The sequence below is a fragment of the Lygodium microphyllum genome, chromosome 13 (genome assembly GCF_053477565.2).
Source record: "Lygodium microphyllum isolate KBCC chromosome 13, Lygodium_microphyllum_v1.1.10, whole genome shotgun sequence".
Taxonomy (NCBI): domain Eukaryota; kingdom Viridiplantae; phylum Streptophyta; class Polypodiopsida; order Schizaeales; family Lygodiaceae; genus Lygodium; species Lygodium microphyllum.
The window spans coordinates 87,581,910-87,606,367 of NC_141147.1; the positions used below are offsets into that span (position 1 = coordinate 87,581,910).

The 24,458-nt window shown below is 45.3% G+C and overlaps 1 protein-coding gene across 1 annotated transcript in view; it reads left to right on the forward strand.

The window, feature by feature from the left end:
* Positions 1-24,458, forward strand: part of PYD2 (pyrimidine 2) — a 116,520-nt gene that overhangs the window by 19,035 nt on the left and 73,027 nt on the right. Inside the window, exons 3-5 of the mRNA XM_087691402.1 lie at positions 3,852-3,903; positions 4,238-4,507; positions 4,636-4,847. Coding sequence (XP_087547528.1) covers positions 3,852-3,903; positions 4,238-4,507; positions 4,636-4,847 — 534 coding nt within the window. The remainder of the gene's footprint in view (positions 1-3,851; positions 3,904-4,237; positions 4,508-4,635; positions 4,848-24,458) is intronic.

Below are 24,458 nucleotides of genomic sequence, written 5' to 3' on the forward strand. Positions count from 1 at the left end.
GTTGAAAGGGACCAAAGGCATTGATAGGCCTGTCCTCTCAAAAGAAGGGAAAGGACCAAAAACCTATATCCCTAGGACTATGAGCTATGACTCAAGAACACCCGTCTTTTCAAAGCCGGCTTAAACTTGTCCCTCTTTTTCTTTAGGACGTGAACATAGGCATCACATCTAAATATCTTGAAATAAGACACCTCTAGCTTTTGACCAAAGTAAGCCTCAAAAGGTGTCATACCAATCATGGCCGATATAGGGGATCAATTAAGGATGTGGACCACAGTGGCCACTGCTTTGGCCCATAGATAGTGAAGTGTCTGTTGATGATCCATCATAGTCCGCACCATCTCGATTACATTGCAGTTATTTCGCTCCAATATGCCTCTCCTGAGGTGTATTTGTGTTGGCAAACACTCAATATAAGCCATGATTTGCACAAAACCGAGTTAGCTCATCGGAGGCAAATTCCTCCTCCTTGTTGGAATGTAGGGTCTTGAGTTTCCTACCAGACCGGTTTGCCTTAAAGATCAACCAATCCTTAAAGTGTGAGAATGCTTTTGACTTGAGCTCCAAGAAATATGCCCATGTCATCTTGCTAAAATCATCCACAATTAGCATAAAATACTAACTCCCCTCAAGGGACTCTAGCCACATTGGTCCACATAGTTTGTTGAAACAAGCTCCAAGGGCTCCTCATCGTGTCATGAAGCCTTGTTAAGGATAATATCTCTATGTTATTGCCACGAATGCAAGATACATGTGGAGGGTGGCTCACCCCAATCTTTGGTAATCCATGCACAAGCTGACCATGAGTTGCCTTTCGAAGCTACACGTAGTTGAGATGGCCAAATTGAGCATGCCATAGCTTAGTTTGAGTTTGAGAAGAAAGAAGAAGAGAAGAAAATGCATATGAAGTCTGCATCTTGTAGACTCTATTCTCTTCATGACTTACACAATGAACTTGTGGAGATACTCTATCAAGAACTCCATTATAAGGCCAAGAGCACAAATCTTGCTCACTGAAAGTAGACGATACCCTAAACTCAGCACATAGAGAACCTTTGATGTGTGGGCACAACCTTGTCCATTTGGAATTAGGTGCATATTACCTTTGCCTTTGATTGGGACCAAAGAGGTGTCACCTATGAGAATTTGCCTATACATTGGACATATACGAGTAATACCATTTGAAGAAGCAGTTGTGTGGCGGGAAGCGCCCACTATCCACAATCCACTCATGAGATTGTGGGGCCAACATTGCTGCATTAGTGGTCCTCAGAGGAGCATTCTCACTCACCTCCAAATGGAGGAAGGTTGCCGATGAAGGAGCAGCCACCGCTCCTTAGTCCTTTGTAGTCTTCTCCTTCTTGTTGTTGTTGAGGCAATCCTTCTTTCAATGGCCTGTCTTGCCATACATGTGGCAAGTAGACTCCTTGGCTTTAGCTTACTTGGACTTCTCATCCTTGTTGTTGTTGTTCCCCTTTTGTTGGAAAGATTGCTGACCTATCAATGCCTCCAACTTGGAAGTGTTTTGACCTTTGAGTTACTTCTCTTGGTCCAAGAGTGACAGGGTGTTGTTTACACTTTTTGATTAAGATATTGTGTGTATTGTATGTTGTAACTTCATTTGCATCGTCAGCATGATCATGATTGTTAAAGGGCGCTTGGCAAGTGAACAATTCCCTTGCGAGGACACTGTCCAAGTGGCACCCTTGTATCACATTTTGCATGAGCATACTCCCTCTTGCATAAGTCCAGTGTATTAGCATTTTTTCTGTGCAAACATGTATTTGTGCACATTTTATATCTTTTCAATCCTTTGGAGCGGTGGACTCTAGATCCACCATATTTATGGCATTGCACATGGCAGTCTTTGACGTAGTCTCCCTTGCTTGCTTAGCTTGTGTAACTTGCTTTTCACATTTCTTTTTTGCCTCTCCACATACTCACCATAGATGCTTCCCACACATACCCTATTTCCTTTGTCATTGACATTGAGTAGTGGTTGGGATAGGTTTGTTTGTTTTGTGAAGGTGTTGGGGCTGACCATCCCTATCTCCCTTCAAGACATTGTTACTCAATTGAACGAAAACTTTTTAAAAACACTCACCTAATGATAAATCTTTTGAAAAACAAATCAAAAGCCCTTTAAAAAAAAGATAGTCCATTGTGTTTCCATTTACCTTTGTAGGACTTAGGAGGCCATTGAGTAGTTAATGAGTACCCTTTATTTGATGCTTTGTTTTCTCTAGGGTGAACACATGGACTCTCTTGGTAAGATAACCATTATCTCTGTCGTGTTGGTAGGTCACTGGGTAGCTGATGTGCACCCTTTGCTTGATACCTTGGTTGCTTTGGGGTGGGACGCCCTGGGGAAAAGAAAAGAAAAAGGACTTGGGCTTGTTTGTAGTTCGTTTTTGGTTCTAGTTTTAGGCCTAAGAGGGGTTGTCGAGCTAAGATACCATTAGCTTTCATTAAATAGCCAAAGACTCAAGTTAATTAATGAATTTTAACCGTTCTTTTAAACTGGGAGTGGTTCGAGAGAGTTTCAGTGTCCCATATGTAAACCCTAATTTGGGAGGCCCCAAACTTTCTATAAGTAGACAGCCTATTCTTCCATTTAGTCAATCTCGTTTTTGCAAGTTTGAGGTGATCTAGCTTTGCTGCCTAGACCTTGTTCCTGGAGGATATCTCAGCCAAGGTTACCCGACATTGTATCCATCCATTCGACACCTATTTCTAGCCCTTCAACACTGCCTATACCCCTTGGTTTCTACCGCCAACTATTGCCATCTTCCCCAAAGGCTGCATTTTAGAGAGGCAACTTGTCTACAGGCTGCATTCGCTGCAATTGCTGCCACACATGTTGCTTCTGCTGCGTTTGGTGTTGATTATTGTCGCTTGCCCTTGTGGATCTCCAAAAGACTGCATTTTGCCCTGTCTACTACCGCTAGGCCATCCTACCCCCTCTATAGGCTGTGTTTTGCAGTTTTCTCTCTCCTCATTGCTTTGACAAACTTCGATCCAACATCTATTACTGCGTTTGCTGTGCTAGATGTCTTGGAGACTGATCCGAGGGACCATTCAACTCATACTTATTTGTGATGAAAAATAGCTCTTAGTTGGATTGAACACCCTTTTTACTCCATGGAAATTTCAAGCCAAGGTATCATTTGAGAGGTAATGGATTTTGCACTAAATAATTAAGCTTCAAGAAAGGGATAAGTGCCATGGAAATTACTAAAGATCAAAAGATAGTGATGCTATTTACAGATTGCTGATCATTTCAGCAAGATGATGGAATTCATTCCAGTTAGGGATCATATGGGTTGTAGTTTGCCATTGGCACTTTCATGTTAGCACTTTGATGGCGCTACTCTTGATGAATTGATGTGACTGAGGATCTGCTTGAAGTTGGGATGAGACTGTTGAGATTCTTCAGTCTAAGGAGATTGTTTTGCACACGGCAAGAAGATGACCAGGTGGCTTCATATTGGAAAATCCCTCAAGTGGTCCAAAGTGAATGTAACACTTCTTCCATGTGATTTTAATTAAACTTAGTCTCACTTAAGTTCCCATAAAAAGTGGGTATCCTTGGATCACCTTGAAAGAAAAATAGTTTAGAGCTCCTTGTGTAAAATGCATTTAGTATACATATCTTCTTTTCTCTAGAAAGGGGAAGAGCAAGGTCCAAAGGACCAAAAAGTGTAACATCTTATCCAAAGTGTATTTGAGTATTTTTCTATGTGTTTTGGTCATGGTGGTTAAATTGTTGTAGTTTGTCGGTGTCATTGTTGCTCCTTTGTTTTTGAGAGTAGGCAAAAAATCACTTACCAAGTTGTGTGCTTATTTTATAGGCTTTTGATGAAGTACGGGTTATTGATGCTACTGGCCATTATGTAATGCCAGGTACTAGTTGCATTTATTTCAATTGACCTGGTTTTTTGTTAACATCAGTCAATTTCTAGAACTTGATGTGGTATTGTAGCGTGCAACTTGTTTGCAACAGTTTTTTATTTGACCCAATTGATATTGCAAATGATATCACCGGATTTACAATGACCCAAGTCCAGAAAAAAGTCTGTTTTGCATGCAACTAAGCAATGTGTTAGGATGCAAGCCAGAGGTGTTGGTGGGACGCCTCATACTTTTTTTTTGATTTTGTTTTTTTTTGGTTTGGAGGGCCGGGGGGGATCAGTTTTACTAAATTGATTAGTGTATTTTTTGCTTTGTCTTGGTCTAGGTGGAATTGATCCACACACACATTTGGCAATGCCTTTCATGGGACAAGTGGCATGCGATGATTTCTACTCTGGGCAGGCTGCAGCTTTAGCTGGTGGGACAACAATGCACATTGATTTTGCATTGCCTCTAGACGGAGACCTTCTGGCAGGTTTTGAGGAGTATGAAAAGAAAGCTGCAAAATCTTGCATGGACTATGGATTTCATATGGCTGTGACATCTTGGAATGATCAAGTTGCAAAAGATATGGAGCTACTTGTAAAAGAGAAAGGTATGCTAGTATCCTTCTCTTGTGCTGGTATTGAGAAGATTCTTGTGACAAACTGTAAACATGACATCTGTTGGGAGTCAAAAGAGTCTACTTCAAAATATGTCTCTTTGTTTTCTCTGTTTGTACAGGTGTGAATTCATTCAAATTCTTTATGGCATACAAGGGTTCCATCATGGTTACTGATGAGGAGCTGTTGCAAGGATTGAAGAAATGTAAAGAAATAGGAGCACTTTCCCAAGTACATGCAGAGAATGGTGATGCTGTTGTTGAGGGCCAAACTCGAATTTTTGAGTTGGGTATAACAGGTCCTGAAGGTCACGGGCTTTCAAGACCGCCTATAGTATGCCATCCACTATTTCTCTGTACATATCTCCTACTGTTTTTGAAGCATGTATAATAGTCTCCTTTGGAATAATTCTTCTGGGAACAAAGTTGAGATGTTTAATAATCCTATGTTTGTTTATTTCCAAGAAGAAAAGTTCCATAAAAAGCACTTCAGTGAAAATTGTCAAGGTAGATTACAAAGTTGAAGATCCCATATAGTATAATAATTAAAATGGGATCAAGGAAACGTCTTCTTGACTCTCTGCTCAAGGGCTTGCCATGTATGAACTCAGGAGAGCTGTACTACCAAATTATATGGGGGCTCCTAAGTCCCTCTTCTCTCTCTGTTCATTTTCTTTCAGTTTGGTCATATGCTTTGACATTCACTGCAGTATGACAGCAGGTGGGCAGCAGGCCTGGACAGTATGGCAGGCTGGAACCAGCTGATGATGGCAGGCTGGAACCGATGCAGTGGGAGGCAGCTAGACAACTCCAAACGGAAGTAATTGAACCACTTCTGCGGATAGCATCCACCAGGTGTAGGATAGATGGAGAAGGAAAAGTTGATCTGATGGAGAGAAGATGATTGAAAGTGTGTGAGAGAATGTATCTGGGGAAGAGAGTCTGTGCCTTATTTATAGGCACTGGCAGTCTCGGATGGTGCCCTAGAATGTGGGCTCCTAGCCCTTTTTGGGGCTGTAAGTGTGATAGTAGAGGGAATTAAGGGAAAGAAATGAATGTAATGAATGGGTTTCTCAACAGCCCCCTCAGGCCCAAAAAGGTACCCCAAGAGGTGTGTGAGAGAGAGAGAGAGATAGAAGACCCACCCTATAATCCAAGAGTTTCACCCCTTCTAAAGTGGGAGGAATGGGTTACCCTGGGAAGTTGAAGAAAGATGACCCCCTTTGAAAGAGATAGGGAATCTGAATACTCATGGATCATGGCCTCTGGAGTGTTTGATGATGAAGGAAATGTTGCCAATGGTGCCGAAGAAGGTATTTGGGGCTCAATGGAACAGAAGCGAGACAACACCTAGAGGTAGCCTCTTGAAATGGAGTAGAAGAGGGATGGGAGGGAGGGTTATCACCCATAAACTCCTTGATGCCCACATTGGAGTTGGTGTCCGTGGAGCCATACAAGGGAGGAGGGGAAATAAATAGTTTTTGTGAAGCCACGTGGGCAATAGTCTTTGTCTCTTGGTGGAGCGGATTGCTGCCAATGGTACCGAAGAAGGTATTTGGGGCTCAATGGAACAGAAGCGAGACAACACCTAGAGGTAACCTCTTGAATGGAGTAGAAGAGGGATGGGAGGGAGGGGTATCACACATAAACTCCTTGATACCCACATTGGAGTTGGTGTCCGTGGAGCCATTTAAGGGAGGAGGGGAAACGAATAATTTTTGTGGAGCCACGTGGGCAATAGCCTTTGTCTCTTGGTGGAGTGGATTGCGAAGCCAAAGGGGTGGAGGGAGTTGAACAACCACTGTCACTCTAAGGAGCAGATTGTCAAGGAGACAGTATCCAACAGTCATTGTCTCTCGATGGGGGTGATTCCAGAACTGCGGGCCACTGAAGCCATTGGACCTGAAAATGGGTGGGGGAAACTTTTATAGCACATTGTGGTGGTCTCTAGGAGGGCTTATTGCCTCATGGGGTCTTAGAGCCTGCTTTTTCTCCCAAGGGCTTAGTGCACATGGTGTGCATCTTATTACCTTGCATATAAAAATATGATAGCCAAAGTAGAATGATCTTTGTGGCCCATAATGGTGAGGTGGCATAAGGTGTGCCAAGGGAAAGATGCACCCACCCCGGTGGGGTAGGGAGCAAAGGTTGATCATGACAATCTTCGGTGGTATGACCATTCTCACCACACGAGGAGCACCTAGTGGTTTGTCCTTATATCTACGGAGAAGCCATAGCATTGGTGTGTCAAGCCTATAAAGGGTAGGAGGGAGAATATAATGGTGTCCTCTTGATGGTGCAATGGAAATAGGTGGGAATTAGAGGCGTTGCGGATCTTGCAACCTTTGTCTTCACTGATGAAGATGATCTTCAGCTCTTTGGATGCCATCAAGAAAAGTGACGGGATGGTATGCACTCATACCATATCAAAGAAATAGTAGGGTTTGCAAGATGAAACACAGAGAGTATGACAAACATTGAGAGAAGAAAACTCAGAAGAAGAGTGAAGAAAGTGTTCATCATGCTAAATAAATCATGTTGATACAATGAAGCAAAGCTTTGAGATGACTATACTGTCCTTGGCTGATTAGGCAGCAGCACCTTAAGGGAATCTGCACATTGAAGGGAGTGAAACACAGTCCTCTATGTAGTAGGATATCGAAGTAAATGATGACTGATGAAGAATGGCAATAGAGGAGTGGAACATAGTCCTCAACTGCTGTGAGAGTGGAGGAAGAAGATGATCAGCAATGCCAGATAGTGGGACAGTCTGCTGGGATGCAAAGCGCAGATGTGGCTGATGACAAGGACCTGTTGGAAGCAAAAAGTTAAAACACAAATGTGAATGATGAGAATGACAGCTCTAAGAGTAAGGTGGCCAGTCCAGACAGAAAACACAAATGTGGACTACAGCAGGTGCAAATGCAAATGCTGATGACGTAGATGCAAGTGGGTAGCAGTCCCAGATAGTGTGACAGTCTAGACGATAGCTACCTGATGATGGTGATAGCTCCAGATGTGGGCAGCAGCCAGACAACACTTGAACCACTCTGCCAAGTAGCATCCACCAGGTGTGAGACAAATGTAGAAGGAAGAGTCGATTTGATGGAGAGAAGAGGACTGAAAGTGTGTGAGAGAATGTATCTAGTGAAGAGAGTCTCTGCCCTGTCTATAGGTGCTAGCAATCTCGGATAGCGCCCCAGAATGTGGGCACCCTAGCCCTTTTTGGGGCTGTAAGTGTGAAACTGGAGGGAATTGAGTAAATGAAATGAATGTGATGAATGGGTTTCTCAATAGTCACATCCATAGGGTTGAGGGTCCACCTCATGGAAGATTAGAAACCTACCTCCTGGTCATGCCCAAGGAAACCGGATGGCTAATAGAGGTAGAGCTAGGAATATGACAAGCGGCAAAGTATAATGAAACTGAAGTCCCTATAACATCCATAGGGCTGAGGGTCCGCTTGATGGAAGATTAGAAACCTACCTCCCAATCATGCCCAAGGAAACTAGATGGCCAATAAAGGTAGAGCCGGGGACATGGCAAGTGGCAAAGTATAATGAAACTGAAGTCCCTATGCATGCGTGACCAATAGTCTTGGTAGGGTATCCCAGATAACGGGATGAGAGGAAGAGATAGGAAGGTTTGTGTGTGTGTGTGTGCATGCACGCTTGCGTGTGCGTACACGGAAGCATTTGTGGGTGGTAAATGAGATGCCTCATTCAACAAAGAATCGTTGGAGATACTAAATTGCAAATCAAGAGAAATACTTGTTTGATGACAGTCACTTCCCTTGTTGTAGTTCACATAGTTTTGTGCCTTGAAATTTTCGTGGTAATGTATGTTTGGTTGCAGATCAGACGAATCAACATGAAAGAGATGATTTGTAAAAGACATATGCGACCCTAACCGGACTAGAGTGGCCATAGGATGTTTCTCTTAGTCCATGGTGGTAAGAAGACTGGATTTTTCTTAATTGTTGGGTATGAAGCTGATGAAGATAGACCAACAAGCTATGGAGGGTGAAGCTTCATGGTGGAGAGAGGGAAAGAAAGATATATTAATGCCCACATAAGGCCAATGTGAACACACCTTAGGCTTGCTAACGTGTGTTCACACACTTGAAAGGTGTAAAACACAATAAGTGTCCAAACTGTGTTACATAGGCACATAAAATAAAAGAGAATAAAACTAGGGAAAAAAACCCTCTCTTAAAGAGAGTAAAAAGCGCATCAGTGTCCTACCAAGGATCACTGATAGTGCTCTGTGAGTGTAGGCATGAGTCAAAGCCAACAAACCCCCTGGAGTGAAGAGTGATCAATATACAAGGCTCATCTACCAAACGAGATTAAATTTAAAGCATTGCGGAATGCTTCAAATTTGTCAGGAGGAAGAGCTTTGGTGAAGATTTTTGCCACATTATTGGTGGTAGGACAGTAGACAAGGTTGATATCGCTTGCATGTAGTCTCTCTCTTACAAAGTGATAGTGAATCTCTATGTGTTTCGTGAGTGCATGAAACACTAGGTTCTGTGCCATTGCAATGGCACCCTGACTGTCATTGAACAAGGGAGTGGGCTCTGTGACAGATACATCCAAATTATCCAACAAGTGCCTAAGCCATATGTATTCAATAGTGGTAGTGAAAGCTGCCCTGTATTCAGCTTTACATGATGATGTGGCAACAGTGGATTGTTTCTTGCTAAGCCAAGAAATGCAAAATGAGCCAAGAAAGAAACAATCACCACTAGTGGAGTGACGAGAATCAAAGTCACTAGCCCAATCTGAATCGCTTTAAGGATGTAGTTGGAGTGGTTTCCCCTTGGCATAAAGCAATCCAAGAGTCCTAGTATCCTGCAAGTAATGAAAAACATGCTTGAGAGCTTGCCAATGTGACATGCGTGGATATGGAAATATATCTATTCAGGGCTGAAACTGCAAACTGAATATCTGGTCTTGTGTTGCATAAGTAAATGAGACATTCAACTGCCGGAGCATACATATGGATATCAAACAAATCACTGTCATCATGCGAGGGTAACTCGAGTCTAGTTTCCATTGGTGTACAAATTGGCTTGTAATCTTGTAAACCAACCTCTCAAGAAGTCTACCAATGTATCTAGACTGTGATAATCCAATGCCTCTAGCATCATGAATGAACTGAATGCCCAGATAATAATGCAAAGGCTCCAAATTTGACATCTCAAAAGTTTGTTGCAAATTTTGTTTGAATGTTGAAATCTGATCAGAATGTGTCCTTGTCAGCAGAAGATCATCAACATAAAGACATATGACCAGCAAGGATCCCCTCTCTTTACATATGTAAAGTGTAGACTTTGACTAGTTGTTAATGAACCCTTTACTGAGTAAAAAGGCATCAATTTTTGCATACCAAGATCGGGGAGGTTGTTTCAAATCATACAAAGCCTTTTTCAGCTTGCATACCAAGTGTTCGGATGCCTCAATTGCAAAACCAATGGGTTGTTGTACATACACTTTTTCTCAAAGTTCCCCATGTCAAAATGCAGTCTTAATATCAAGCTGGCGCACAGTTCAACCATGATGGGGAGCCAAAGCAACCTTAGATCGAATAGTAGTCATACAAGATGTAGGAGCAAATGTCTCCTCATAGTCAATTCCTTTCTTTTGTGCGTATCCTTTGGCCACAAGCTTGGCTTCATATGTCAATGGGTCCATTTGCATTCCTTTTCAGCTTATAGACCCACTTTGTACCGATGGCTTTCTTCCCAATAGGCAAAGACACTAAATCCCATGTTTGATTCTTTATGATAGAATCAAACTCAGCTTGCATTGCTGCCATCCAATGCACACTATGTTGTGCATCCTAAAAACATTCAGGCTCCTCATCATCAAGTGTATCTGCTACCACAACAAACTCGATGGTATGTGCACCATCATGCATACGAGCTTGCCTTCTGATATGACTAGCAATAGGAGCATCCAAATGACTATCTTTTATAGTTTGCAAATACCATCTAGTCATCTGCCTAGCTTCCTGACTCTGTACAAGCTCTTGCTGAACTTCAAATTCAGCACCTTGTTGAATAGTTAGATCAGCCATAGGCTGGTTTTCTGCATTACCCAATGGAGTAGCTGGTTGAGCATTATGCTTACTTGTTGAAGCTCTAGTTGTATCACCAAAATAAATGGGCAACAACCCTTCAAATACATCATTGGCAGCTTGATATGTATCAAAACCAGCAAGGGATAATTCAGGTTTTTCATCAAAATCACATTCCTATTGACAAATACTTTCTTAGAGACAGAATCATATAATCTGTATCCTTTGCTCTCATTGCATTTAGCAACGTTGCTGTTCAACTTCTTTCTTAGTACCATGGGAATGTGAGCATACGCAAGACACCCAAAAGTACGAAAATGTCCAATAGAAGGTTTCCAACTATTCCAAGCCTCAAAAGGTGTCACATTCTTTAATGCCTTGGTAGGGCACCTATTCAAAACATGGTAAGCACTCATAACTGCTTCCATCCAAAAACTGTGGCAAACTCTTTGCTTTTAGTATACATCTAGCCATCTCCATGAGTGACTGATTCTTTCTCTCTGCAACCCCATTTTGTTGTGGTGTATCTGAACGGAGAGTCTTAACCTTGTAGCTAGATTGATTTCAGCAAGTGCTACAAAATCCAAAAATGCATAATACATTTTCGACTTTTTCACCAATGAGTAGATCTAGCAAAAATGCGTAAAGTCATCGATGAAAGTGGAAAAATTATAATAGCCACCCAATGACTTTGTTTACTTAGGGCTATATACATCCAAATTCACAATCTCTAATTTGGCAGTTGCCTTAAAAGCAACATCACGAGGGAACGAAAAACGATGCATTTTTTCCAAAATGCATCCCTCACATATATGCTCAGGAGGTCTCTCCAAGAGAGGTAAGCCATGTAGCATCTGTGTATGCTGCATAAGCATCAAGTTGCCATAGTTAACATGCCCCATGCAAGTATGCCATAACTCTACTTGTGACATAGCAAAAGTAAGAGTAGATGCTAGATAGACCGATTGATCAACTGAGTGAGCATCTAACTCATATAGTCTATGACATATTGTGTCATTCAAAACATAAGTCATGAGTTCTTTATCTCTGACCATATATTTGTCATTATCAAATGTGACTTGCATACCACACTTTGCCAAAGAAGAAATGGACAACAAATTCTTCTTTATGCCTAGCACAAATAATGTATCTTGCAAATGGAGAATAGAGCCATCAATGGCTGTCAACACAATCTCCCCAATACCTCTAACCAGGTGAGATGCATTGTTGGCACACTTCACAGACTTGCCAATAGGAGCTGCAACAACATAGGAAAATAAATCCCAGTGGGATGTAATATGCCTAGAAGCACCATTGTCAAAGAACCAAGTGCTAGCATCCTCAGTAGAGCTAAATGCTCTATCAGCCCAAGAAGAGTCATAATTGCAAGTATAGAAACAATAGTCACGGTCTACAACAAAAGATGCGGACTTAATAGTAGTAGAAGGTACATCAGAAACAAATATCCTTGACTCCTCCTTCTTCTCCTTGGCTATGTGCTTCCTGTATTTTGTGATGTAATGACTTGGCTTCTTGCAATAGTGGCACTTGGTCCTTCTTGGTTTGCGTGTCCCTTGTTTCTTGCTGCTCTGTGAAGTACCTGAACTCCCAGAACTCTACGAAGTATTTTTAGACTGGCTGCCCTTGCCCTTCTGTCTTGCCATAGAAGCTTGCTCAGAGGCTATTACAGCCACCTCATTGTTCTTTGTTGTTTGCTCTTTTTCTAAGAGCAAACTAACCAAGTGAAGGAAAGTAAGTGGCTGTGGAGAAATTCTCACGGTGAGATTCAAGGCCGTATGAAAGGCCAAATAAGAGGGCAGCAATGAATTCATAGTAGTGGAGATCAACTGCGCATTCGAATAATACTCATCTACATTCATGAGCTGCTCACACAAGTCCCGAATTTTGTTAAGATGATCTTGCAAGGAATCACCTTCATCCATTCTCACGTTCTCAGGCTTTTTCTTCAAGAAAGAGATGCGTGTCTCATTGTTTCTAGCAAACATTTGCTCAAGTGTTAGCCATGCTTCTCATGAAGAAGCTGCAGACCGTATGTGTGGGATGATAGACTGCTGAACTGCCAATGCAATCAGTGACAATGCTTGAGCATCTTGTGAGTTCCAAGCCTTTTGTGCTATTGATCTCCGAGGGAGTGGCTGAGCTGGAGCAGGCTGAGTGGGCCTTTAACCATGTCCTCCTGGAGGTGTTACAAGAGCCACAACTCTAGGCTGAACTTTGCACCATTGACATAATCCCAAGGATTCTTCGCAATCAACACATTTTTCATCATAAAAGACCATAGAGAATAGTTGTTGCCATCCAACCTATCCTCCTTGAATACATATGTGAATACATCACCTTGTCCTTGATTAGCCATGATAAATGTCACTAATCGAAGAGCACAAGAGCAAGACTTAAAGCTAGACCAGCTTTGAAATCTGAGAATTTTCAAAGATTACAGTGAGCACCTTGTTGTAATTAGCAAATCTGAACACACTTTGTCAAAATGTCCAATGTGCATGCTGTCCAATGCACAAACATTACTCAACAGCATAAAAAATGCAAAAGCCCCAAAATTTTGTTGTCCAAAATGCACTAATTCAGTCTATTGCAGACTCACCCTGATGTACATTTGCCCATGTTTGAGCTGACTTCAAAAGCCCCAAAATTTTGGCCCGAAATTCACGAAATCTCTACAATAAATGTGTCCAGACATGTGCAAACATAGAGATAGACTGCTCGGGTACAAGCCCCTTTTTGAAGATCAAATCTGAATAAAAAATTAATAAATTTGTATTTTACCTACTTTATGGGCCGTCACAGTTGACAAGCTGTGAGTTGGCATGTGAGCCAGGGCATTGATGGTGGTGGAGGCAAGTAGCATAGCTACAAGGCCAAGTTGAGTTGGTGGACCTTGGAGGCTGGGGCAACGCTGTGGTGGTGGACAAGATTGCAGGTGGTGCTTGGCAGGCGAGCTCGAGGTGGATCTACGGCTGGTGACAACGCAGACCAATGCCAGGGAGCAGAGGCACAAGAGGCGGACCTACAGATGGTGGCGGAGTAGGTGGAATAGGCGGCTTAGGTGGAGCACCCGCAGGGTGCTGAAGGTTGGCGGGTGTAGGCCAGGAGGTAGTGCAGGTGGTGCTGACAGACTGGGGCTGGAGCAGGCGGATAGGGTAGTAGCAGTGCTGGTGGCTACGTCATCTGGTGGTGGTGGAGTTGCTGACAATGCGAGTGGCGGCTCAATTGGTGGTGGTGAAGTGCTCAGCTGAGCTGTAGGTCTGGTCTGATACCAAATGCAAGGGTTTGTATAGAGATTGAAGCTTAGTTGAGAGTAAAGTTGACAGTGAAGAGAGTGAAGACACGACTCCCAATGCAATGATCAAAAGAGTGTAATGTGCAAGTACAAAGTACTACCCTTAAACCTTAGGGTTGCTAACGTGTGTTCACACTCGAAAGGTGTAAAATACGATAAGTGCCCAAACTGTGTAACATAGGCATATAAAATAATAGATAATAAAATTGGGGAAAAAACCCTCTCGTAAGGAGAGTAAAAAGTGCCCTAGTGTCCTATTAAGGATCACCGACACTCCTCTGTGAGCATAAGTGTGAGTCAAACCCAACAATAAATTGATGTGACAGTTTGTGGTGAAAGTACAAGCGATAGGACTTGAATATATAGATTGAGGTATCCACCTATACCTTTGCCCCTTATTAAATGCTAAGTGGGGTAAAAGGTGTTCACACCTATACACACACTTTTACACACAATGATGTGTGTTCACACACGGAAATAAATAAATCTAGCATCAACCGCCTTGTCCGCCTATGTGCTACTTCCAAATGGCTTGCTAAATTGAAAGCTCAAGGTTGTGAGTTCATTGTTGAAGATGACTAGGAATCCTGAGAGCCTGAATTGATGGACTTAGACCAAAGGGCTTTGAGGAGATTTTTGAAGTATCAAATTGTGATATCAAAAGTTAGTGAGGCTTGCTTGTGCAACTCCTAATCTCATGATAGCTCTAATACCATGCGAGAATGCCTTAAGGTTTGTAGAGAAAACAAAAAACGTGTACAAACCTTACTAAAACAACTAAACTCAAAGAAGGTTTGTAAAGAAAACAGAAAACGTGTACAAACCTTACTAAAACAACTAAACTCAAAGAAAACTCATGAAAGCACAAAACAAAAAATTGTAGAATGAAGGAATAACTCGATGAATTGAAGAAACAATATATGTCCAAAGAGCAAAGAAAAACCCTAATCATTGTCTCTATGAGTGGGTTGGTTGAAGGGAGCTCATAGAGACAGTCTCTAGATCTTAAAGCATCACACTACGAAAGCTCCAATGTTGGAGGATGCCACTGCAGCTCGAGAAGAAGAAAATGTGACTATTGCTATCATGAGGATATGAATTTTTAACTTAATGCTTAAGATACTTAATTAAGTTGTGCACATGTGAGGGTCATGGAGCCATGGCTGCCCTAAAATCATACTGACGTTGAGGAGAGTAGCCACCTTCAAGAGTATCTCAAACCTTGAAATCATCTATTTGGATAGCTACATCCTCCATCTGCTCTTTTAAGTGGTATTTCTCAAGCTTTGATCTTTTGCGTAGGCCAAAAAGCCAGCTCCATGGGTTATGACTGTTTGGAGATGATATTTCTCAATAAACATGTCTTGGATCAAATTCTCAGATGCTCCACCATACCAAGCAAAGTTTCAAATGGCCTTTAACCAATGCTTGCACAAGGACAAGATCATACTGCCCAAAGGAAGAAGAGCCCATATCTCCCAAGGGCGCTATCTTCAGGGTAGAAGCCATGATGCATGAAGATGCAAGCACTTCCATGGACTTGTTTCCCTCCTTGGAAGTTTTGTCCTTTGACTCTTGAGTTAGGCTTCTTGGGGAAATTCTTGGGGATATGCTTTTCTTTAGCTTCTTTTGCTCCTCCCAAGCTATTGCCTTCTTGGAAGTATTGCTGCCTTCTTGGAAGCATGTCCCACACTGCTTGTGGACTTGCCTTTCTCTTTGGCTTTAGCAGTAGTGGATTGGTTAGATTGACCTGTCTTCTTGCACTTCTTCCGAACTCCATGGCCTGCTCCAAAAATCTGGTTGTTGTGCCTCCTCGATAGCAAAAATGGTGGTAGGCAAGCTGTCGACAAACTTGGAAACAATCTCATCCTGAATAAGAGAAAGGGATATATCAATAAGTATTTGGTGAAGGGAGTAAAGGAAGTGTCCACATACTTCTCTTGTTTCTACCTAAGGACTCCCACTCCTTTCATTGTTGCAATTTGTAGTCTGTTAGAGTAAAGTATTGAAGAATGGCTGAACACATCTTGGCCCAAGTACTCACCGCAATTGATTTCAGTGATGATTCTCACAACAGAGCTGCTCCATCCTATAGACTATTCTGAATATGAAGAATCTTTAACCCGTCCATTTGAAATAACCAAGCAAGAGCACTGTTCACCTCGTTTACGCAAGTGTAAATAAGATTTCCCTCTTGCATGCCATTGACTTCGGAATGGGTAATTTCTTCACCATTGTTGCCTGTTCCTTTTGGGTGAGAGAGATGTGAAGTCCCATTGAATGGTGGAATATATAGAAGATGGTTGAAAACACTCGGGGTGGCATGAGGCACCTCATGGAGGAGTGAAGGTATTAGAAACATGAGTAGGAGTAGGTGAGTGCTCCCATCTAGTGTGTTTTTATCCTCTATGTAAACTTGGTGATGGGGATACCCACACCCAAACTATGCCACCTCTCTCATTGCTAGCTAGTAGAGAGTAGTGGCACGAGCCCACCATACTAAACTTTTTGTCCATTGAATCTGGGACTACGAATTGCTCAAGTTGCTCTAATTTGTGCTCCATGCATTGCTTCATGTCAACAACCTCCCCTCGAAGTTGGGAGATTGTCAAATGAGAGAAAGTCATCTGCCTTTGGAGAACAGTGAGCTCTTGGCAAAGCGATATTGCCTCTAAACATGTCACCTTTGCCATCATTGTGCTACCTCCACTTACATCGCAAGATCTATGTACAAAGCATGCTCATAAAATGTGTCCATGGTTTGGGGGAAAGAACAACTTGTAATGTGGTGTAGAGAAGCAACAAAATTTTTTATTATTTGATTCAATTGCTCCTCCCCATTGTTGAGAGTTGGCTTTGATACCAAACTGTAAAATACATAGTTTGAATGCACAAATCCAAGAAAGGCGGAAGAGATCCTCAAATCTTTATTAAAGTAATCAGTAGAGATATGCACAATTATTGGCTCCATGGGCCCAATTGGTCAGTAGTTCGAACTTCAAATCCAAGAAGTCGACTAATTGTCCTATTCGGGACAGCCCTTCACTCTGTCTCAGTCTACCTCCAAGAGTCTTCATCTCAATCAAGCCATGAATACATTGGCTGACCTTGATCTTGTGCACACTTTAGCACGTAGGTAGACTCGCTTGTTACTCCTCGTAACTGAGCATAAATGGAAGAAGAAGAATTGCTCATTTATTGCTACCAAGATGAACATCATGATGCCCTCATAGGTCACCATCCCAATTTTATCCATGATTTGGGATTTGTGCAATGGACTCGTCATTATTTCAGCTAACTTTTCCATGTTTGTCACTTCATTTAATTACATAAACCAGCCGCCATTTTCTTATGGAAATTGGCCGACTAATGTTCAGGTAATGTTGCCGTGTCACCATCTCTTTTAGATAGCTTTGCACAAAACACCACCAAGAGTGATCTTGCTGTCTATGACCTGCACATGATGACCCACCATCGATTTTATCTTCCATGTACGCGTGCCTTGTCTCTTGCACAATCCTTTTCTCGCATGCTCTCATGATCCTTCTTGCACACACTTCCCTAACCTTGATTTATCTCCACTTGTTTCGTCACCTGCCCGATATATGAGCACGTATATGTGGGTGGTGTCAGGGTGCATTATAATATGTAGACTTAACATTGCCATATTAGACACTAAGCAAAAATAAACTTTGGTAGTGTGTCACTCCAAATATGGGGAATCTTAAATGGAAAAGGGGGGCAATGCATGTGGGATAGAGGGATTGGGACATATGTAGAGAAGTAGTGATGTATGGTTGGAGCAGGGAGAAGGTTGAAAAAATTGAAGAGCTCTAGGTATAGGGCTTGAGATGCTCTCGGAAAGGAAGAAATGGAGGATTGTGGAGCGTGTTGAAGTGGAGTTGGGAGACTAGCATGGGGAGTGGGCAAAAGAGAGGGACTTTGATGGGTAGGCCATTAAAAACAAAGTCAAGGAGGGGTGATGCAACATTATTGGGATGAGGAAATAAGGAATGCTTATAGAGGATGAGGTAGGAGGAGAAAATGTGGGCCAAGGCGGGAAGCAAGAAAGAAGGATAGCTGAATTGATAGGAGTAGTGATGCTAGGTGGAAGTGGAGTGGTAGGAGCATGATGGTTGGGGGAGCATAGCTACCACAGGCTCAAGAGCTTTGAATTTCTTTATTTGTCCAAAAGAGTCTTTACGTTCCCTAATTTTTAGGAGCCTTGGATGGGTCTAAAAATGCTAGTCCTAAAAAATAGGAATGACATTCTAAAAGTAGTAATTTTTGTGTCTTGGCAATGCTTACTAAATTTGGTTGTTTCTATTCTCGATAGTACTTAATCCAAAAAGGAAGGCTATAGAGATGAGATCAAGACACTTGTCACATAAGATGCCAAGTGTCCTACCACTTCCCACACTTGTCTTGTACTATTTCACTTTTCCGCGTATACTAGCTCTCCTTTTTCTTCAAAAAAGAGAGCTTGCTTTTCCTCATTTTACATCAATTTTCTTGGTTGTAAACTCTTGTACAGCAGCTGAAGATAGCCTAAAGTTGCCCCTATCCATCTACATCATTACCCTCCACTCCATTCTCGAATACCTCTATATGCCCTCTTCTTTCATTGTTGTTTTATAAGGCAGTAGACTTGTAAATTCATTATAGTCCCTCCTTCTCAAGCTCTTCTTTCATTTCAAGAACAAGAAGCAAGCCATATTGATGTATTGCTATTCATCAGCAAAGAAAGGTTGATTCTCATCTTGTAAGGAAATCAATTCTTTTTATTGTATAGGAAGTAAAAGGACTCCCTGCCATCGCATCGTGAAGCTGCCTCCCGTCTCTGCCTCCGCCTCCACTTGAACTGCACTTTTTCCTTCCCTCCCCCCACCCCCCCTCCTCCCCGCGCCCCCCCCCCCCCCCCCCCCCCCCCCCCCTCTGCGTCCTCGCCATCAACTCCCCTCCCCCTCCAGTTGTTCTCTTCCCCTGTAGCAACTCCCCCTCCTGTAGCACAAGAGCGTGATAGGTAGGTTCTCAGTGCAGGGACGTGCAATGGAAATCTTTGGTTAGACATTGCCGCATTTTGCGAGTGCCCCCCAGCCAAACACCTTGTGCATCATCCTCTGAGGAACAGCTCTTATCCGTCCATGCCACAGAGCTAGAGTTGAAAGAAATAAGGATCTTTAGTTAGGCCGTTGGACACTCCCCATCATCGAGAGCTTAGCTGCGGGGTTGGCTTCACTCCATGTTGCGCATTGGCACAGCGCATATCGTGGAGGCAGTCCTCATGGGCTAAGGCATCTTCATGGTTCGACTCACCTCTGCGGACGCAGCTCGTAAGTTAGTGGAGAGCTCGTCCTATGCCTCCACGAAGGGGGTCATTTACATGGTTCCTTGGTATAGCGACTTCACAGTGGAGACATTTGCGCTCCATAATAGATTTCTGAGACATCCAGTCACCTTACTTTTCACCGAACTGGCAGTAGAGTATCACCAATTAGTGGACTTTGGATGGCTCGTCGGCACAGTTCTTGCCTCCTTCGCGGATGCAGTGACAGCTGCAGGAGTCCCAAAGGTACGAGTGACCGTGAAAGACAGAGTATACCCAAGTTCCTAGAGATTGAGGGAGGAGGTCACTCCTTTAGGTAGCAAGTCATTGTGATTGGGCAACTAGGGTAGTGTTTGCGTTGCCACGACTTTTGGGCATCAGGCAACAGATTGCACGTGTTTCGGAGCTGAAGCGGCTGTGCCGACAAGTCCGCAGGTGGACGCTGACGGCTTTACACGGGTCTAGAGACGACAGAGAGGGAGATGGCAGGGGGGCCCACGGCCAACTCCTCAGACACAGCCTCGTCAGCAGGGAGCTGGAGGGGAAGCGACATTCCCTCGGCAGAGCACTCCGCAACCCCCCCTTGCCCGCCCCACTTGGCAAGAACGCAGTCCCCCACATCCACCATCCATGCCACAGACTACCTTACCTGAGATCCCACAGCCGCCCCCCCTCCCCGCCCATGGATCCCCCACTGACCTTGGCCCCCCCCCCCCCCCCCCCACCCCCCCCGCTCTTCCCCGCCCATGGATCCCCTGACCTTGGTCCACAGCCCCCCCCCTCCCCGCCCATGGATCCCCCCACTGACCTTGGCCCACAGCAGCCCCCCCCCCCCCCCTTCTTCTAGGGCCACTAGCCCTCCCCCACACTTGCCACGCGCCTCTCACCACCCCACCATCCCTTGATCCTCTTTTTCCCCATCACCTCCCCTGTCGAGCACCCCCCCCTAATCCGCACTCGGTAGAGTTGATCCCCCCCAGACCCAACCACACAACCCCCCCCCAAAACCCCCACAAGGAGGTGATGAGCCTCACATGCCTACATCCTCCTCGCATCAGCAATCCTCCCCCCCGTTTCCTGGGCCACTAGCCCTCCCCCCGTGCTCGAGTGTCCCCTGGCACAGATGGCCTGTTTCTACCAGTGTATAGAGTCACGATTCTTAGCGTGGTTGATAGATGCATTGGTAGTACGACCTGGAGCATCTATCACCCCCATGGTCCGGCTCGAGGGCCACCATGGGGGGCTAGAGTTCGCCGTCCTAGGCGTGCAAAGCGTACTTGTATGCCCCCTAGTTCTTCATCCTCAACAACAGCTTCCACACCGAACAAATACTTGTTCGGTGAGTGAGAAGTTTTCCACACCGAACAAATACTTGTTCGGTGAGTCACAAGTTTTCCCATGAGCTTACACTTGGCATCCTAGAATGTGAATAGTCTCCACTACAGTGGGTCACGTGGTTCTAGGAAGTTGATTGTTTGACAGGAGTTGTAGCCAGCCCTTGCGGGACAGATAGACATCTTGCTTCTGCAGGAGCACAAGCTCACCCCCGCCGAGGCCCATTGGGTAGGAAAGGTTCTCCCAGGCAGGTCACACCTCTACTGGGAACAAGGCATCGGTGCCCACGGCAAGAATGGAGGTGTATGCACCTCTATTGGCCCGAGCCTTACCGCCTGCGTACGGGATCATGGGGCGATTGTGGCAGGGAGGGTTCTACGGGTCAGGTTGGATATTGGGGACTTGTGCATTGGAGTTCTCAATATCTATGCTCCCACTGAGGTTAGGGCACGCAGCAAGTTCTGGGTGGAGATTGCAGCAGGACTCCCAGAGGTGGACCCCTGGATTGTTGGAGGAGACTTCAACAACCTAGAGGCCTTAAAGGACCAGTAGAGTAGAGGCAGAAACTACCACGGCATGGCTAGAGAGGAGTAGGAGGCATGGGAGGTCTTCCTACTGGAAGTAGGAGCTCGCGATGCTTGGAGAGACCTAGCGTTCCACAGGAGGGAAAGGTCGTTGGACTTCTCGTGGGGATACAGGTGGCTAGGCGGAGTCTTGCTAGAGTGGTTGGATAGATTCTATGTGGGAGAGTGGGGATGCTCTCGCGGTGGCCAGATAGGGAAGTTGGTTGGCACCACTCTTTCCGATCACTGCCCGGTCCTCTTGACACATGATCGCCTAGCATCTTCCCTAGGTACACGATCTTGTCGGATCCATGAGTCGATCTACAGGAGAGAGGAGGTGAAGAGACAAACTGAGCAGATTTGGATTAGAGAGTGGAGCAGGAGAGACCAGATCGCAGAGGAGGTTGGAGAGGTCCCAGCCGCGTCGAGTAGTATCTGCCAGGAGGCAGCCTTACAGGCTAGGCAACAGTGCTGCTGGGAGGAGGAGAGAGCACTTCGGTGGGACATAGCAGCTATGTAGAGATTACTACAGGAGACACTAGGGGATCTCATTCTCCACGCACAAGCGGTGCGCGCATGAGCAGCCATCGCCGGCCTAGAGGACAGGCGCTCAGAGTTCTCATTCCGCACCTCAGCAGCCTTTTGGGCGCGGAAGGGGGATACGACGTGCAGGGAGTTCTTTTAGGCACACCAGCCCCGAACCTCAGGAGAGGAGTTATGCAGCCTTCAGGATCAGTATGGGAGGATTCGCTCTAGCGCAGACGAGGTGATGGAGATTGCCACCGACTATTACAGATGCCTTTTCTAGCAGGAGACATCCTTAGCCGCAGAGGACAGTGTTGCAGACATCAGGTTTGGGATCACATCCTGCCCCTCGTCACTGAGGAGATGGGGTGCTCTCTCCTAGCCCCCTTCACAGAGAAGAAATTAGAGGAGGCTTTCCATACACAGGACGGGCAGAAATGCCCGGGAGAGGATGGCCTCTCTAAGGCCTTCTTCACTACCTATTGGAGGTGGGTGGTGAAGACCCCTTACTGATAGCCTTCTAGGAGATTTTCACCTCAGGGCACATGCAAGGGAGTCTTTCGGCAGGCCTTATCAGTCTTCTCCCCAAAGGGGGAGACCAGTTCGAGCTTTCCCAGTGGAGACCGATCACCTTATTGTCAGTGGCCTATAAGGCATTGGCAAAGATGATTAGTAGGCGACTACGCCTCGTGCTTCCAGACATCATTCATGACACACAGATAGGCTTTGTCTAGGATAGGAGCATCCTAGACAATGTGTTCACCTTCTTTGAGGCGACAGAGTGGGCTCAGCACAGTGGGCAGAGACTAGCCGTAGTACTCTTGGATTTCGAGAAAGCTTATGACAGGATGGATTGGGACTTCCTAGAGGGCACCATGGCGAGGTTGGATTTCCCCTAGGCTTGGATTTGCGGGGTCTACGCACTTTACAGATTGGCCACCAGCAAGGTTCTCATAGGCGGTTGGCGAGGGGAGGAGTTTCAACTGGAGAGATCGGTCCGGTAGGGCTGCCCCTTGGTCCCGTACCTGTTTCTACTCTTTGAAGAGGCGATGTCTTACTTCCTCAGGTCACGTGTGAGTGGATTACGTGGCCTTCGACTTCCAGTGAGAGAGAAGACTGAGTTGCTAGACTCAAAGTATGTAGATGATACAACACTCTACATAGAGGACGATGAGTTGATGCTAGAGAGAGTGAGGTTGGCTCTTGAGGTATTGTTCTGCAGCAGGAGGAAAAATCAACTGGCAAAAGTTGGTTGGTTTCCTCACAGACCCAGACTCTAGTACGGAGTGGGGCATCCACCTGGGATTTAGATGGGTGAGCAGAGGGCAGGTTGTTCCGTTACCTAGGGTTCCAGGTGGGACTTGACATCACTCCCGCCCAGCAATTTCTTCCAGTCCTTGATTCTATTCAGAGGAAGTTGACCTACTGGAGCTTGGCTCGCCTCTCACTAGTAGGCCGAGCCCTAGTGGTTAACCAGGTCCTCCTAGCGACGGCCTGGTACATTGCCTTGTGTTGGTGCTTCTCCTCATCCTGTGTAGTGTAGCTTCGCCACCTAGTGTGAAACTTCCTTTGGTCCGGGTCAGATGGCTCCAGGGATTCTAAGGCCAAGGTGGCATGGGCTACTATCATACTGCATCGGTTAGAAGGAGGGCTTGGGATCATAGACCCAGAGTATCAGAGTATGGCCCTCTTCAAGCTAGTTGTCCGTGGCCTCACACCAGGAGGGCAGACTTGGAAGGTCCTATTGTAGGAGGGTCTTCAGGATTGTAGACTGAGGCTTGGCGGTGAGTGGAGGCCATCCCTGAGATGGATCTTCACGTTGGCCCAGATCACCTTTCCTACACAGCTTGCTCCGCGTGTGGCAGGGCCTTCGTAAGGCCCTAATCCAAAGCCCCCCAGGCTGCCATGAGGAGATAGACCGTCAGCCGGTGGTCTGGAACCCCTAGGTCAGAGATTGGGAAGGGGCACAGATTGGCGAGCGCCCCCACATCCAGTGGGCTGGTTGGGAGGCTGGCCCAACTTGTACCATCAGAACATGGCGGGAGGTGTACAGGATGGTGGATGAGGAGGTGTTGTAGCGAGTATCAGGCTTCTAGAGAGAAGTGTAATTGAGGAGAAGGGAGATAGGTGCAGCAATACCTTAGGAGTGGCTTGCTCCCTCGATATGAGAGCAAATAGAGCTTGGGGAGGTATGGGTTGCTAGGTTTTCACGAGCAGGCATCCCCTACAGGTGGCAGGTAGAGTGGGTGACGCACCACCTGGGACCTTTTTCACCATCAAGTGGGGGGGCATTTGGCTCTTGACAGAGGGGGCAGTAAGATGAGGGGATAGTTGTTTTATCATGGAGGAGGATCCGGGTGATTGGCCTACAGGGGAAGAGATGGCGGCTGGACCCTTTTGTCTTCGGGGCAGAGCTTAGGGAGTGGTGCCTTTGGATCTGGGAGGGCAGGCCACTTGATGAGCTGGAGTGGGATTCGGGAGAGTGGCTATGGCCGACTACAAAGCCATCGAGGTTCTTGGAGTACACTGCCAAGATTGGCAGATACGTACTGATGCAAGAGGATATGGATTGGGTGCCGTCACGTAGTAGCAGGCACTGGGCGGAGCACAACATCACGGAGCCTTTCCGACGGACCTTTTGGCACCATCTATGGGATAGCTAGAGGTCGAGGAGGGTATTGTATTTCTTACGGCTGGTGGCAAATGGAGGCTTGGTGATGGGAAGTTGGCTTGCCCAGATGTAGGAGGGAGATTGTAAGCGCTGCACACAGCAGCCTTTGGAAACCCCAAAGCACAGCC